Source organism: Sus scrofa, chromosome 15, assembly GCF_054392235.1.
Source record: "Sus scrofa isolate SSC_HxYL_T2T_F1_AM1 chromosome 15, Sscrofa_HxYL_maternal_Yorkshire_Landrace_v2.0, whole genome shotgun sequence".
NCBI lineage: Eukaryota > Metazoa > Chordata > Mammalia > Artiodactyla > Suidae > Sus > Sus scrofa.
Genome location: NC_139397.1, coordinates 117,813,180 through 117,829,884, shown reverse-complemented (window position 1 = coordinate 117,829,884; position 16,705 = coordinate 117,813,180). Strand labels below are relative to the sequence as shown.

The following is a 16,705-nucleotide window of genomic DNA, read 5'->3' as shown; positions in this document are numbered from 1 at the left end:
TCATGAGGTACCAGCTCACACCAGTCAGAATGGCCATTAATCATTAACAAATCAACAGATAATAAATGCTGGAAAGGATGTGGAGAAAAGGGAACCCTCCTGCACTGTTGGTGGGAATGTAAACTGGTACAACCACTATGGAAAACAGTATGGAGGTACCTCAGAAAACTAAATATAGAACTACCACATGACCCAGCAACCCCACTCTTGGGCATATATATGGACAAAACTTTCCTTGAAAAAACCCATGTATATTCATTGCATCACTATTCACAATAGCAAAGACATGGAAACAACCCAAATGTCCATGGATAGATGAATGGATTAAGAAGATGTTGTATATATACACAGTGGAATACTACTCAACCATAAAAAAATAACAAAATAATGCCATTTGCAGCAACATGGATGGGACCAGAGACTCTCATACTAAGTGAAGTAAGTCAGAAAGAGAAAGACAAATACCATGTGGTATCACTTATATCTGGAATGTAATATACAGCACAAACGAACCTATCTACAGAAAGAAAACTAACTCATGGACTTGAAGAACAGACTTATGATTGCTGAGGGGGAGGGAGTAGGGTGGACTGGGAGTCTGGGGCTAGTAGATCCAAACTATTATGTTTGGAGTGGATAAGCAATGGGATCCTGCTGTATAGCACAGGGAACTATATCTAGTCACTTGTGATGGAACATGATGGAAGATAATGTGAGAAAAAGAATATATATATATATATGCATATATATATATGTATGGCTGGGTCACTTTGCTGTACAGTAGAAATTGACAGAACACTGTAAACCAACTATAATGGAAAATATAAAAATCACAGATAAATAAATAAATATTCTCCAGGTCTCAAAGCTAGTAAATAAAAAATTTAATTCAAATCTGTTTAATTGCTATCATGAAGAACCAGCACTCTCCAGTTCGACCCAGTGGGTCTGGGCGGTCTGAGAAGCAATCATGCCTTGTTTTTCTCCGGCTTTGGCAGAAGCCATGTGGCCTAGTAGGACAAGCATTGAACAGCACAGTCTGGCTTGGGTTCTGGACCCTGCTCTTACTTTCTATATAGCCATTGTTTCACTGCCTGTAAAATAGGGAAAAGAGTCTCTATCCAGACTGCGTTCTGGGGAATTAAATGGAAGTACTATGTAAACTTTAATATAAAAATGAAATATATTATTAATACTCCTTCCAGAGCTCTTTTAGAACTTTGCTTCAGTTTTGGTCATCAGTATTAAACAGACGAAAGAGGATAAAAGCACAGATGTCACTGAGTTATTTAGGGTTATGGCAGGAGTTGATTTATTTGACACTTACCTGATTAATCTCTCCAGATTCATATCACTGTATTCCAGACTGCCCATTTTGAGCAAAGCCTGTTGACAACCAAACATGTATTTAATGGATATATAGTTTGTTCTTAAAGATGAAAAAAAAATTTCTGATGACAGGTGGTGGTGATGGTTGCACAGTAATGTGAATACTTCATGCCACTGAACTACATACTTAAAAATGGTTAAAATAGTAAATTTTGTTATGTACGTTTTACCACAATTAACTATTAAATATTATATATTAACTTCCTAAAAGTTAAAAAAACAAAAACAAACATCTGAAGAAGACAATTTCACTAAGCCCACACTTTCTACATAAAATTTTGTCAAACTCTAACATCCATTAAGATATATAAACACATAAGAGCTGTTTTTTCTTTTTCAATTTATTATGCTGGACTCTGGCACTACATATGAGGCTTAGTTAACTGTTTAAAATAGTGTTGGCCTTTAATCCAACTGTCTATTTAAAATAATAATTTAACTGCCTTTGTTATAAATAATTTTTTAAAAACCAGAACAATCTCACTTCTTACCTCTTATCTGTATTCGAATTCTCCTGTTCCTTTTATTATCTTTCTCTCTTCCCCTTCTCCCTTGCTCCACCGTGGTTCTTTAGAAAATCTGAAACAGCTGTAAGCTACTGAAGGTTTGTCCTCTGGATGGATATGGTAGCATCAGTTCTTTCTATGCATAAGCTGGCAGAAGTAGCCTGACTGGATCTGTAACAGTAAGAGGGATTATCAAATTGGGTTGAGAAAATCTGACCAGACGAACTAACAAATACCCTGATTCATATTACCCTTTTCTCTTATTGCTCTCCTAGAAACAGACCAACACTTTGTGCAAATGTTTCTGCAGTATTTTTTCCATTGGACCTCAAAGTGGACATTGTGTGGAATGTGGCTTCATAGCTCGTTTAACCTCCATCTCCTGCCAGATGACTTTGCCCATGACTTGCGCCAGTTGTAAATGGGACAAAATCAATGTGGACAAATACAGTTTACATTTTATTAACTCTTTAGTGTTTTTTTGCTCTACCACACTTTAAACGTCAACTTTTAGTATTTTAGACAAGGGACAATTTTAGCAAAAAGCTAGGCTATGAAGGTGAGAAGGGCTTTTGGTGGTGGTGGTGGTGGTATTGGGGGCAGGGGATGTCCTTTGTTTCCAGCCTCAACTGAGGCTTGACTCCACAATAAATTAAAATATCTTTAACATAAGGAGGAGGGGTGGGCTAAGTAGAATAGAACTGTAAAATAAAACAAAATGGGGGGTGATATTTTCATTCCTCAACATAATGAAAAGCCTTGCTCTGTAATTGGTTTGTACTGTCTTGGAAGTGGCGTCCGTGGTCCACAAAGGACCACTCTATGAGAGATCTGCAAGGAATTTATCATTCCCTCTGGCTGAGCCAAAGCAGGCTTGATATACAGTTTTGTTTAGTATAAATATTCTCATGTTACTGTTTACTCTGTGGGGATATGAGGATCTCACTGACAGGGTACGTGCTCCACTGCCTTGCTTTTAAAAGGCATTTATTTGACTCTGTTGTTTGTACTAGCACAGAAACTTCAGAGAATGGCCCGGGAACTTGTTTGATAAGCATCCAGACCACGCTCCCGGAGTATGTCGCGCTCGGGGGTTAGAAAAGCTTATTGTTTTAAGGAGGCCAGCACATGGCTTCGAAGGAGCCCATTTTTCAAAGGTAAGAACAATTAGGACATCAACAGCAGTCTCTTAGAATGCTCCTCTGAGATGCAAGGAAAGGCCCTGGTGAGTGTGGCTCTGGTTGAACTCAGCCAGACTTTGGATGACGCTGCCACTTCTTTTGCCCTATTTGCAGTATTTCAAGACAAATTAGTTTCTTGTGAATTAAGATGAGAGTCAAGAGACCTAAACATGGGATGACTTTCTCTTTCTAACTGTGCAGTGTGTGCATGGGCAAGCTATTGTCTCTCAGCCCCACACCAAACTATCCCTACGCTGCTTTGTGTCACTGGGACTCTGCAAACCACCTCTCTTCTTTGCCAGCTGGCTCCCTATTAGGCTCTGCCTATGTGAGGAGCTGGACAGGGAGGCTGCAGGGCCGAAGGAGGAGAGGGGCTTGCTCTTTCCTGTTTCTTCCTGTTTCTGGCAGCCCCACTGCAGCAATGGCTCTTGACCTGACAATGGTCCTTGGTTCGAGGCTCCAGCTAATTTCTGACACGTTCAGAACTGGCCTCATTGTGCCTCTCAGAAGCACCAGCAGCAGCTGAGCCCCAGCTCTGTGAGGCCTCTCCTCTAAGCTTCTAGGCTTGGAGAACCTGCCTCCTCCCTTTCCTCCTCCAGCCCTGGGGTGCATTGCTTCCAGCAGTCGTTTATATCTCTCGGTACCATGTTCTCTCCTTGTTCTTTTGGTTCTCTGACAACTGTGACTAAATTTTCACGTTATTTTTTTTTTTTTAAATACTTTGTGTGGTTTCTGTCTTCCTGACTGGATCCTGGCAGAAATAAAGCTATCAACAGACCAAACCGGGAGTTCCTGTGGTGGCGCAGCAGTGACGAACCCGACTAGTATCCATGAGGACACGGGTTCGATCTCTGGCCCTGCTCAGTGGGCTAAGGATGGGTGTTGCTGTGAGTGGTGGCGTAGGCTGCAGACTCAGCTCAGATCTGGCATTGCTGTGGCTGTGGCTTAAGCTGGCAGCTGCAGGTCCTATTTGACTCCTAGCCTGGAAACTTCCATATGCCACTGGTGCAGCCCTAAAAAAGACAAAACAAACAGAAACACAGACCAAATGGAAAAAAGGAAAAATAAGGCAGAAAATATTCAGTGTGGATCTGTAGTTCTTCATGAAAACAGCTTGATGATTACTCACCTTTCTTTCTCATTTGCATTGTATTCTCTGAATCTCATTGTTTTCTTACTGTTGCATTCTATGTTCCCTTTGATGGTCTTGCTATTCTTTCAGCTAATAGGGAGTCTGAGGATTGAATTGGGGTAAGGATAGGAAATATTATGCTAAACCATTGGATGGAGTTTTCCAGTAATTGTCTTTCATGTAGCAGCTTATTCTACCATTAAAAATGTAGACAAATAAAACTTTATTTTCTTTTTCTTTTTTTCTTTTTTTGTCTTTTTAGGGCTGTACTCATGGCATGCGGAAATTCCCAGGCTAGGGGTTGAATCGGAGCTATGGTTGCAGCCTACACCACAGCCACAGCAACGTGGGATCCCCAACCCACTAAGCAAGGCCAGGAATGGAACCGACGTCCTTGTGGATCCTAGTCGGCTTCTTTAACCACTGAGCCACGACGGGAACTCCCAACAAATATAACTTTAAAAATTAAAGTCTATTCAATCTTTTAAGAGTTACACATCTTTCCTTTTATAGGCATTTTCACCTGCCGGGTAGATGATGCTTTTTACCTGGGGTAGGCTCCCAGCCAAACTTCTTTACCAAACCTTCTATGTACCACACTATTAACTTCTTCTTAGGAAACCATATCTGTAGCCAGTCACTCTTTCCCAACTTCTTAGGTACCTCTGTCTTCAGGAAGACCAACTGCTTTGGAAAAAGTAGTCATTATTATTGATGTAGTCTAGCAATGAGCTGTTGATATAAAGCTATATTGTTTCTAGTAAATGTAAAGCATTTTTGGTAATTGATGAGTATTACTCTCTGTCTACTCTAAAATTAAGTGTAGTAGTTCATCTTCCTTCATGATATCCACTCCACTGTTTCACAAAGATAAAAGGAAGATGAAATATCAAGATGCAGGAAAGAAGTCTTCAGTAAACTCTCTCTCTTTTTTTTAATGTTCGCATCTGTGGCATATAGAAGCTCCCTGGCCAGGAATTGAATCTGAGCCACAGCTGAGACCTGTGCCACAGCTGTGGCAACATTGGATCCCTAACCCACCGTGCCACGGTGGGAACTCCTCAGTAAACTTAGCATCATTAATTGTGGCTATCTTTCATTGAATTCCAGCTAAGTGTCAAGTACTGTTAGGCAATTTTTACATCCCTTCGAGTAGTGACTGTGAAGAAATAAAATTCCACGTGTTCTTTTTAGCCCACTAGGCCAACCAGGAGCCTCCTCTCACCATATCCCACATCCTGTAGGTTTATTCCACTCTTCCTACCCTAAACAGTGCCCTCGGACCTACATCCTCAGGACTTCAGGTCTCTCCTCCTAGATCTGGTTAACTGTTCCTCTGGTTTCTTATGATCTAGGTAGAAATTGTGCATCCAGTTTGTTGAATGTCCCCTTCCATGGCACTTCCATAGGATGGCCCCCCTCGGAATCCTGAAACTTCTTCCAGACCTTAGGTCGCTCTCCAACACTTCTGTCCTCTTTTCTCATTTACAGTTTTTTTCAGAACTGTCTTTTACACAATTACCATAGACTGAATTCTTCCCACTTATTCCTTCTTATACCTGGAAGATCCATTGGTGTCTAGTTTCATAGCTTCCTCCCCTGGACTGTCAGTGCTTCCACTGCAGGGCTAATTCAGTGCTTCTAAGCACAACTCTGCCTCACCAACAGAACAAGTGGAAGAAGAACCCCCACATTCTCAGGTTTCTCCAGATGAACTTATGTGGGCTGAGCTACGAAATGTGCTTCAATTAATTAGAAGCTTCCTGGAATCACTCCCACTGTCCTGAAAGGGCCAAGATGGCCAAAGGACCCAGAATGGTTCCCATCAGTGTTTAAGTCAGGGAGGAAAATTGCTACCAGGTGGGACCCAGCTAGGACCAGGGCAAATTTAGATTGTGTAGCCATTTCCCAGAGCTCCTGGTTGGCTGACCATAGTCACTTGGGTTATTTGTTCAACTTTGAATTCACATCCTCACCTTTCATGTAGGTATATTTTTTGGACTTGATACATTGAGTGGTGACAGGGGTTTATTGATTTCTTGTTTGTCTTGTTGACTAGACTGTAAAGTCTCTGAGGATAAGGCTTCATTCACACCTCTTTATTGAGCACCTGCTATATACTTGAGCAGGGCAGATTTACCACAACACTAAGAAAACTTAAGCTGCAAGTACCCTCACTTGCATGAAGCCCGTCTGAGGCTGGGCTCCAGTAATAAGCTCATAGGGTTTATGATTTTGTAAAACTTGCAAATGTAAGATATTTTACCCACAATTTGTTGAAACTGCTGTCTCTTCCCAATTGTATTTCCTGATTAAACTTTACCTCATGACAGATGGCACTGGAGTGGCCAGGGTACGCCTTGTGGGCTTGAAGCTTGGGCAGTAAATAGCACAAGGTACCATGCTTGTTCAGTGCTCTTCTGTCACTGAAATTCTGAATAATTTTTCATTTACACTGGGCCCCACAAATTATGTAGCTGGTTCTGGGAGTGGCCAGGGGCATTTTTGGATCCACTTAAAGGTGAAATTGAGTTGAGGATAATTAGGATTTAGTGCAATATATTTATGTGGTTCATAGTCACTTCCATGCATAGTTCCGTTACTGCCAACTCTTCCAGTGGGGGAATGGCTTCCAGGAATACTCCTCTCCCACTGGGATGGCTTGCTCGTATTGTGACACACAAAGCAGGACCAGACGGTTGTCACAGACGAAGATGTCTGCTGGTGCCCAGACCAGAAATGTGTAAGTTGTGGAGGAAAAACAAGAAACCAAGGTTCAGAGAGGTTAATTAACTTCCTTGAGGACCTACAGCTGGTGAGTTGCAAGACCAGGTCTCCATTTAGGTCTGTCTTTGGTTCTAAAGTTCATGCTTTTTACCCATTGCTCTCTAGTTTCTGGACCAATGAGTCATTTCCTCAGAAATGACTTCTAAGACCACTAGGTTAGGTTATAGGTTCCATAATGCCTGTCCTTTCCTTCAAAGCCCACATCACAATTATTTAATTACTAAAGGAAATGCCACCATTATGCTTCACCCTCCACGGAGGAAACTGTATGTTTTATTTACAGCGCAGGAGCTCAGCATGTATGGTCAGTGAATTAGAGCCTCTAGGTGTAATTTTCAAAGGTACCTTGGAGCAACTTCTAGCTCCAAACACTTTCTCTCTCACCTTTTCCCCTTACCCCACCCAGGGTGGAGGGGGGTCTGGGAACCACAAGACATTAGGCTCAGAGTTAACACCCAAGAGTGTTAGGGTGGTGCAGCTGGTAATGGAAAGATGTTATTTTTTCATTCACACCGCCATGTGGCTGCCCGGTACCCATCCATTCCAGGTACCAGGCACTCAATTCCAAGGGGGTAGGGGTGCTAGCCACATGCCATAAATGTATCTATTTCATTGCTTTATATTTTCGTAAACTGAGGCATCTTAAAATGGGGGAACACCTGTATCCAATTTTCTCTGGAATGTACAACTGAGTGTTCTTATCCTCCTCATTTCAGATGAGGTTTCCTGGATGACACCATCTGGGAAATGTCACTTTGATTAAAGTAAATATGCAGCATAGTTAACACTGGGAGCCTATGTGAATTTCTCTAAGTAGCCACATCTTACAGAAGCAGAAGGCAGCCGGCCTTTTGGGTTGGGAGAACTTAAGAGTGTTGCATTCCACGCTTTGGTGTCAGCTGAATGGCAGTGTGTGGCCAACTGAGCTCTGAAGGGTTTTGTGTATTTTTCTTTTCTTACCATTGGGCATTTTTTTTTCTTTTTTAGTTTATTTTGACACTAAGAAAAAAATACATAAAAATAAAAAACTGAGCTTTATGATTGCCAAGTTTTTCTTCCAAGCTAAGAAAAGAAACCAGTTGTTGAAAAATATGATGAATGGCATCCTTTGTTTTATTTTCAATGCAGCATATGAGGGCACTGCCACTGGAACAAGGCCAAATTCCCCAGGCAGGAGGGAGCCTTGCACTGAAAGGTGACCTAGTGATTTTGCAGGGAGGGGGTCAGCTTGGTGTGTCAGGATTTCCTCTCAGTTCTCGAAACCATCTCTTTGCTTTCTCATGTGCCCACCCCTCCTATCTTGCAGTCATTCTTTGTGTTTTCAGCACTTGCTACTGATGAGGATGTTGTCTCTTTTCAAGGGAACGCCACTGGTACAGTGTGGGTCTTTTAGCCTTTAACTTGTGGTTTTTGCAACTTCCACAGCTACTGACTTACTTGACTGTGGGATTATGTATGGTTGAGGGCAATGGTGGGTTGTTAATGTGTAAGCAAACCCTATGATTGTTAGCATTATTCCTCCTTTACTGTTGTCTTGTCACCAAGTGGTTTCAGAGAGCCAAGGGCAGAGTCTATGTTCTTTGTCTGCAAGTCAACCTCACAGCAGTCAGTCTCCTTCGGATCTCTGTGCCAGCCACCTACATGCTGGAATTAAGAGAGAAGGCTGGGGAGGAAGGATCACACTTTACTCTCAAGGAGGCAAGGGGAATGTCTCAGATGACTTCAAAGCATCACATGTTTCCTAAGAAATTAAATCTAATATTGCTTTGTGGATTTGGGTAAACCCTAACTCCTCAGAACTTGTGGCATTTCCCCAATTTGGAAGACCCCTCTGCAAACTGGACATACCTTGGCTGGCATATTTAACTCCTCTATTGTAAATTCTGTTGGCAAGGGTATTTTCCTTGCTAGACTGTGAGCTCTTTGACTGTTTCATTCACCTTGATAATACCAGTGCCTAGCATGAGAAAATCTTTGTTGAATAAATTTAATGTATAAATAACTGAATTCAGAGCACTGGTGGTGGGTCAGAACTAATCAACTCTTTAGGTGTAGATGGTTTAATCATTCATCACAGCAGACAAGGTTTAGTTGCATGAAGGTGTTCCGTTGAGGAAGTACATTAAGGGAAGGCACCCTGTGGAACTTCTGGGGAACAGAAAGTTTGGCTCAGCTTATGTGTGAGACTGGGGAAAAAGATGGAGATACCAAAATTCTTCATAAAGATAGACAACAAAGTAACTCCAGAACGCAAACACCTGACTCTAACTTCCCACGGAAATGTCAGCAGAAGGCAAAGTGGTCCTTTGCATGCCTCTCACCTCTTCCTGTTATCATTACTTTTAAATTCAGACTGTCTTTTAAATGTCCCTCTGATCCTCTGAACACTCTTTAAGTACAAATGATGGTAGGTTCTGTTCTGTGGCTACCAGATTGGGACTTTTCTCTCCCTGCTTCATTCAGTTAATTGAGCTGTGCTGGAAGGTTCAGTAATTTATTCTATGAAGTCTTTCTGTGCAAATAATCACAGGCTGAGGGAAAGAGACTTAGCTGAATCTCTCAAACACTTGAAATGCAGGATTCATGTTTTGGAAAACACCAGTGAGTCAGTGTCCTCAAATGTCATCAATAAAAGACAGTCTCCATCATCAGCTTTTCATTAACTAAGCTCAGAGTTGCCTCCTTTTATTGCTTTTTACATGTTTACAGTATCTCATTCTTTCCTTGATTCTGGATTTTCACACCATATGGCCACATCTTTAAGTCATTTTTCAGCTGCTCTATTAAATAGTAAAATGAGATTCAGAACAGATTTCTTTGATTTTAAAATAGCATTTTGGGTGTGTGACTTTTTTGTAAATAAAAAAAGAATTAAAGCACTCAAAAGCATGAAATTTCAGGTATTCCTCTCCAGACAGTGGTAAAGGTAGCTTTTTACTTACTTAAATATTTGTTTATCTCATGAAATTTCACCTGCAGGATAAATTGATTCATTCATCCTGCATATTGAAATTCATTTCTAGTTAAATAAGATTTAGCCTTCACTACTGCTAATGAACATAGATTGAAAATGAAATTGAAAGTATATTTTTATAACTATTCAATATCACATTTCTCATTAGAAATGATTGCTATAGCTTATGAAAAAACATACTACCTATCAATAATGCTCTATTGCCATGATTGTGGTTGTGATTCTAATATTTAATAAAATACAATGTAGGATTTGTTTATGTTTTACTTTTTTTTCTGGGATATTAGTGTCCATTTCTTGAAAAGCTGCAAAGGAGAGGGTACTACTGCTCATATTTAGATTTCAGTATAGAGTTGATCCATGAGGGCTTCAAGCATTGAGTCCTACAATTTAATATAGCTTACTTTTTAAAGAATTAGACATTTAAGAGGCAATTAAATATTTACTGCTTGTTTTCTGAGCCAGAAGGAGGATTTGGGAGTAAGCTGAATGGTTTGGTTTTATTTGTTTTTTTTTTGGGGGGGGGGAAGGGGGTTTAAAGAATAGCACTTAAGAAAAGAAAATCACTGCATGAACAAATTTTGTAACATGAGTAAATTTGCCATTGATCCAGACTTTAGCAGCAGGGACTGTGTCAATCATAATTAATTAGCTTATGTGATTTGAAATCTTCAATTATCCATTAAAATCTAGACATTGACTTGAAGAAGTGACTGACCTAGAGTAGATTGTTTAAAGTTAAAACCAAGTGCACTCAATATTCAGAAGGTCAATAGTATCTTAATTGTAATCCAATGAAGTCAGTTTTAAGTAGTATATAATTTGTGAGTTTTATAAATACAGGTCACATATTTTGAGGGCTGCAGTTTTTCCGCAAAGTAAAAACCATAACCTCTCAGCATTTATTAAGCACCTAAAAGTTATTGGTGGTAGAAAATTATATAGAGGTGGTGCTTTTTCCTAAAAGCTTGAAATGAAAAGAGATGGCACTTAGACAAATCAAAGAAGGAAGGATGACAATGTGCTGTAGACAGATCAGAGGGACAAGCGTTCCCGAAACTCTGCATTGTCATTTTCAGCCTGAAGGTGAGCAGAGAGTCCCTCCTTGAAGGAGATCCCAGAGGAGATTTGGAAGACATGCTAGTCTTCTGGTAGAAGGCAGCTTATTCTTCTCAGAAAAGTGTTCATTCAGTAATTATGTATCGAGGATCTCCTGTGTGCCTGGCAGCATTCTAAGAGATAGAGCTGTGAATGAAAAAAGGCCCCTGGCCTCAGGGAGCTTGTTTTCTAGTGATAGGCTACCAATAAACAAGGGAATAGAAAAACTGTCAGATGAGGCTAAGTATAGAAATAAAAAGCAGAATGAGGAGGATATGGGAGTCTGGGGTGTTTGCATTTTTATTAGGGCGGTCAAAGAAGGCTTCATTGGTAAGATGCCTTTTGAGCAGAGACAGGGCAGAAAGAACAGAGTGTATTTGGGTAGAAGAAAGGCTAGGCAGTAGGGCAGCTGGAATAAACCAGACAAAACCCTCCTCTCTAGCTACCTTCTGTTCAGCGGTGGTGTTTGACATGGTATCACAAGTGGGGAAGAGACAACTTACAAAACTATTCAGGTCAAAGGGTCTCAAATTCTCCAGTAAATACCATCCTAGAAAAATAATTTTGTCCTGTACTATTTATTGAACGCCTTGTGTGGCAGACATTGGGTTGGGTATTTTGCAACAGTCCAAGTGGAAAGTTTATGATATCCTTTTCTCTAATAAGGAAACTGATGTTTAACTGAGGTTAAGTGACTTGCTCAGGCCCGCATAGCTTTGAATGGTGGAACCCTCATGTGACCTCAGGTCAGTCTGACTCCAGAGTTCTTTCCTGTATGCTGTTTCCTCCCCAAGCGAGTAAAATGCCTGGGAAAATGGCCACATGAATTGATTATTAAAATAGCTTCAAAATGTGACAAGTATTAGCATTCTAAACTGAGTGAGAAAGGTTGAAGTGTATATGGGAAAAGTCAAAACAGAAAATGGCTACCAACCTCTATTCAGTTTCATTAAAGGCTCCAAGTTTTCCAACCACAGAGAAGTGGAAGCGTGGCTGTTGTTTTGTTAGTTTGGACTCTTTGGGCCACTGAGCCACATAATCCATGACTTCTTTCTCCTCCCAAGTGGGAAATATTTACTTTGGCCACAAAGCTTTTTTATTTTTAAACTTTTATGTACTTAATTAGGTATAGTGGTTCTCCTGTGTAAATATAGCCAGCTCACGATTTATGAGTGAGTCACTCAATCCCTTTAAGCAGATTTGGAAATATATTTTAAAAATTGCCGGCTCCCACCTTTTCTACCAGTCTGTCCTCAAATAGATAATATTAAGAAGATTAATCTCCATTACTGTTCATCTGGAATTAAACATTTTTAGGGCATCTGTATTTTCACTGTTGAAGTTGAGAGATTTCTATCCATCTAAGACAAGTCAGCCAGGTTACTGATTCATTTGAACGTCAGTGTATGGAAAAATGATCTTCAAGTGGGATAATTAGAGATGCAGATCTTCCTCTTTATGTCTCTCCTTTCTGTAAGGTTTTTGGTCCTACACTTTGAACTAACCTTGCAGAGAGAAAAAAAATGATAGCGAAGTGAAATGCACATATAATGAGTATCTGTTAAAATAATAGCTCTGGAAAGAAACTGAAGTTTAATGCAACACAGGAATTTTCTCTACTTCTTGAGCAGATTCACATTACAGCTGGTTTTAGGTCTTGGCCCAAGTGGTTGTGAGTTCTTGATGTCAATGCCATATGTTTAGGGGAAATATCACTCCAATAGCCATTCAGACCCTCTCTTCATTCATGCGTGCTGTGCATTTATTTTAATAATGGATTCTAATTTTTCCAGATGAAGAGGTCTAGATTGGCTTAGAGTTTTAACTCTCTTTGTAATCAAATCATGATTAGCTTTAAGAATGGATGAGATTTTGTGGGCAAAATGTCTGTATAAATGCACTCCACCAAACTTCAAAATACTTTTATCCCCTCTTTGTTCTCTAGCTTGTTTTTGACAATTTTATTATTTTTTAAATTGATAATGAACATTCGTGTATTTCTTATATTTCTGTCAGTTGCTTCTCAAGTAAATAACCCCCTTCCCAAACTGTTCCTGGACAATTTGCACTAACCTTCAGAGTGTTTCTGTGGAAGATCAGACAAGAATTATGCCTTGCATTATTTGTTCTCTATTCCTGTCTCACCCAATTTATTATTGTTTTTTTCAACCCCATGTATTATTTATATTTCCAACAGTCTTATTATGTTTCTAAGGGAACTTTGGACAGAGACATACTTGCAGGCATTTGGGGATGTTAATTTCACAGGTACAAGTGTGGCAATCAGGATCAAGGGCTGTCTCTACGAGGAGGAAGGTACTTAAGTCTTCTTGTAGGGAAATGAATAAAGGCTCATTTCATCACTTTCCCAGGGTCTGCTCTGGCCATTGTGTGATTCCAGAAGCATTTTGAGGTCATTGTGTTTGTGTGTGTGTGTGCACACTCCTGAGTCCATCTATTATATACAAACCCCCCAAATTATAATTTTAATAACATATTTGAGAGTACGAGACAGGGAGAGAAAAAAGATGTTTCCTTAGTTTAACCAGAACTGATGATTAAATTACTTGTGCTTCGTATGAGGATATTTGAAAATTTAAAAAATAACCCTCATGTTTTCTGACTAGGATCTAGCTTTGGCTATAAACTATGCACATATGGAGTAATTAGAGAGCAATTTGAAGCAGTGCATGGACCAAGAAGAAGATAAATCTCTATGCTGGGCATAAATGGTCTATGGAGATAAGAAATCATCAGAGGGAAATACAGTCAGTATTTCGGAAAGCAAAGTACTGAGAAAGGTGAGAATATTAAATGACAGCACAGAAATGGGAAATAAGCGATACCTAAATGGATTATTGGTAGGTATGTGTACAGTTAATAGTGAAGATCCAGAAAGATCCAGGCCTTGGTTTCTTCCCTCAAGGAGCTCATGGCCAAGCAGAGGGAAGAATTTGCAAGCCACCTATTATAGGGCTTCTACGTGAGGCTAAACAGTAAAAAATCCTGTGTTGCTGGAGGGAGTCTAGGCAGGGTTCTCAAAGGAGGAGGTAAAATTTGAAGAATACGACTGGTACTTTTAGATTTAGTTGGATAGACTTGAGATCTCTAGTGAGAAATAATCTTCCACATACTTTAAAATAGTATCAGTTATGTCTAGATTTAACAAAAGACCTACTACTTTGTGAGATTTTATTGCACAATTGCTTTGGGATTTCATATTTGTGAAAATTGTTAATTCATCAAGTATAATAGAAAAATGATCATTTCCTCCCAAATTCCATCTTCCATCATTTTTATGTTTTTAGGGTTTTATCCTTTTTAACAAAATCACAGTGAGTTTTTTTAACACTAAAATTGTAAGGAGAAAAAAGACAAAATTCATAGTGGAAAACACACTGCATTATTTGTCAACATACTGCCTTCTAAGGAGGGTAATATAGTTAATTCTTTTAGTATAACTATAGAAATTAACTCACATAAACAATGTGATTTTTCAAATCTGATAGCATATACAAATGTGATGTAGCATACAGCATGTGTAAATAGTTATATATGCCTACCTGTATGTATCTATATGTTTGAAAAAGACTCCTCATATTTGCATGTAGCCTCTCTCATCACCTTGTACTGTAAGCATCAAAATTTTTTCTTTATACTATTAGTCCTTTAGAAACCACAGTCATCAAAGTAAACAAAATTAGATGGCCTGACTATATAATATTATATGGATTTAACATAAATTTCACATTATGTACAATGACACTATTAAATGTGTTAATACAACACATAAAATGACCAATTCTCTTTAAATTTTTATGTTTAGCATATTTGTTTTGATTGTACATGTGGGAGCTGTGAGAACAGCTCTGCGAAAATACTTTGCAAGTTACCATAGTGACTAAATCATAGTGCTTTATGGTGTTGTCCTTCCCCTGGGTCTTAATTCAGTTACATGTTTTTTCAATCACAATCCAATAGGTGACATTTAGAATTTCCTATTCAACCAAAAAAAATTATCTACACACATATAGGTTTGTAATTTTACATAAATGTATAATTTGATCATGTTATACATTCTTAAAGTAAAATCTCCCTTTTTCTCTTTCTCTTTTTGCTGGGTCCCCATCCCACTTCTCTCCTTCCTCCTTCCTCTCCCTCGTGATCTATATTAAGTGGTTAAGTATCTTTTCATTTTTTTCCTCTGTTTTCATACAAATTTATACAGACCTATATATGCATTTATAAAAATAAAGCAGTATTTCATAGAAGTCCAAATTAATTGATATACAGTAGTTCCTAGTTATTCTTTTTAATGGCTACTTAATATCCCGTGTTGTTTTATTCTTTTTAATGGCTACTTAATATTCCGGTTGTGAATGGTCCATAATTTATTTAACCACTTTGTTTCCATTTCTACTACTATGAATAATGCTTCAATAAACATCATTATACATTTGTCCTCACTTACTGATGGTGTTTTTATTTCAATGGGATAGATTCCAAGAAGGTGGGTTTTTAGAGTCAAGGAATATATGTTTTAAATTTCCATGTAAGTTACCATGTTACCTGCCTAAAGGACTGAAACACATTACATTTATACCTAGCAATATTTGGAGGCATCTTTTCCCCATGTCCCTACCAGCAATAAGTGTTATAATTATCCTTAGTTTTTACTATTCTGATAGGTGTAAAGTAAAATGTTATTGTTACTTTAATTTCCATTTTCCTGACTATTAGTGAGTTTGTTGATTGACAGTTTGGATGAGTTTAAATAATATGTTCACTGAAAAATTGCCTTTTTATATCCTCACCCGCTTATTAGACTGTACCTTTTTAAAAATCAAATTGTGAGAGCTCTCTGTATGTTACAAAAATACCTCTTTGTATATCATCTCTGATGCAAATACCTTTTTTTCTATATCTGTTGTTTCTTGCCTTTCAGTTGTTTAATGCTATGTACAAGTTTAACTTTTTTTACGTAGCCCTTCAAAAATATGTTAAGATAAAATTATATATTTCTTTTCCTACCTCCCCAAAACAGAACCTTGTTGAAGTTTTAATTGTAATGGCATTACATTTATATAATTGACAGTTTTATGAGACAGAGTCTTCTCAGTCAAGAACCTGTATGTCCTTCCACCATCCAGATCTTATTTGACAGTTTTCAATAGTGTAATGGCCCTCTTCAAACAGGTCCTGTATCTTTCTTGGAAAATTTATTCTAAGTATTTTATTATTACTACTCTAAATATTATGTTTATCATTTCTAGATATCTTAAGTGGAGAAAAGATGTTGATATTTAGATATTTATCTTATATATAGCTGTCTTGCCAATTTTTTTAATTCTAAAGTTTTTTTTTTTTAACTTGCATTTCTCCATACGCTTCCTGGTCATGCATTCGTACATAGTTTTATATCTTATTTTCTAATTTTTATGCCAGATGTTTTATTTTCTTCAAGAATCCCCCAGAGTTAAATAATGATGAAGATACTGAGCATGTCTGCTTTCCTAATTTTGATTAATATACTTGCAGTGTTTTCCCATTTAGAACAATATATACTCTTGATTTTTAATAAATACTGTATTGTAGGTTGTTTTCTCCTATTGCTATTAATTCTTAGATTTTATATAAC

General features: G+C 38.5%; 1 protein-coding gene across 12 annotated transcripts in view; it reads left to right on the top strand.

Annotated features, from left to right (window-relative positions):
• The window catches only part of FTCDNL1 (formiminotransferase cyclodeaminase N-terminal like), a 387,434-nt gene that overhangs the window by 89,658 nt on the left and 281,071 nt on the right, over nucleotides 1-16,705 (top strand). For 2 of the 12 annotated variants that reach the window (XM_085000314.1, XM_085000315.1), the window contains one exon: nucleotides 2,171-2,645. The exons of the other annotated variants lie outside the window; for them this stretch is intronic. In XM_085000314.1, coding sequence (XP_084856440.1) covers nucleotides 2,171-2,316 — 146 coding nt within the window. In that variant the 3' untranslated portion in view covers nucleotides 2,317-2,645. Of the gene's footprint in view, nucleotides 1-2,170; nucleotides 2,646-16,705 lie in introns of those variants that run through there. 12 annotated transcript variants of the gene reach the window in all.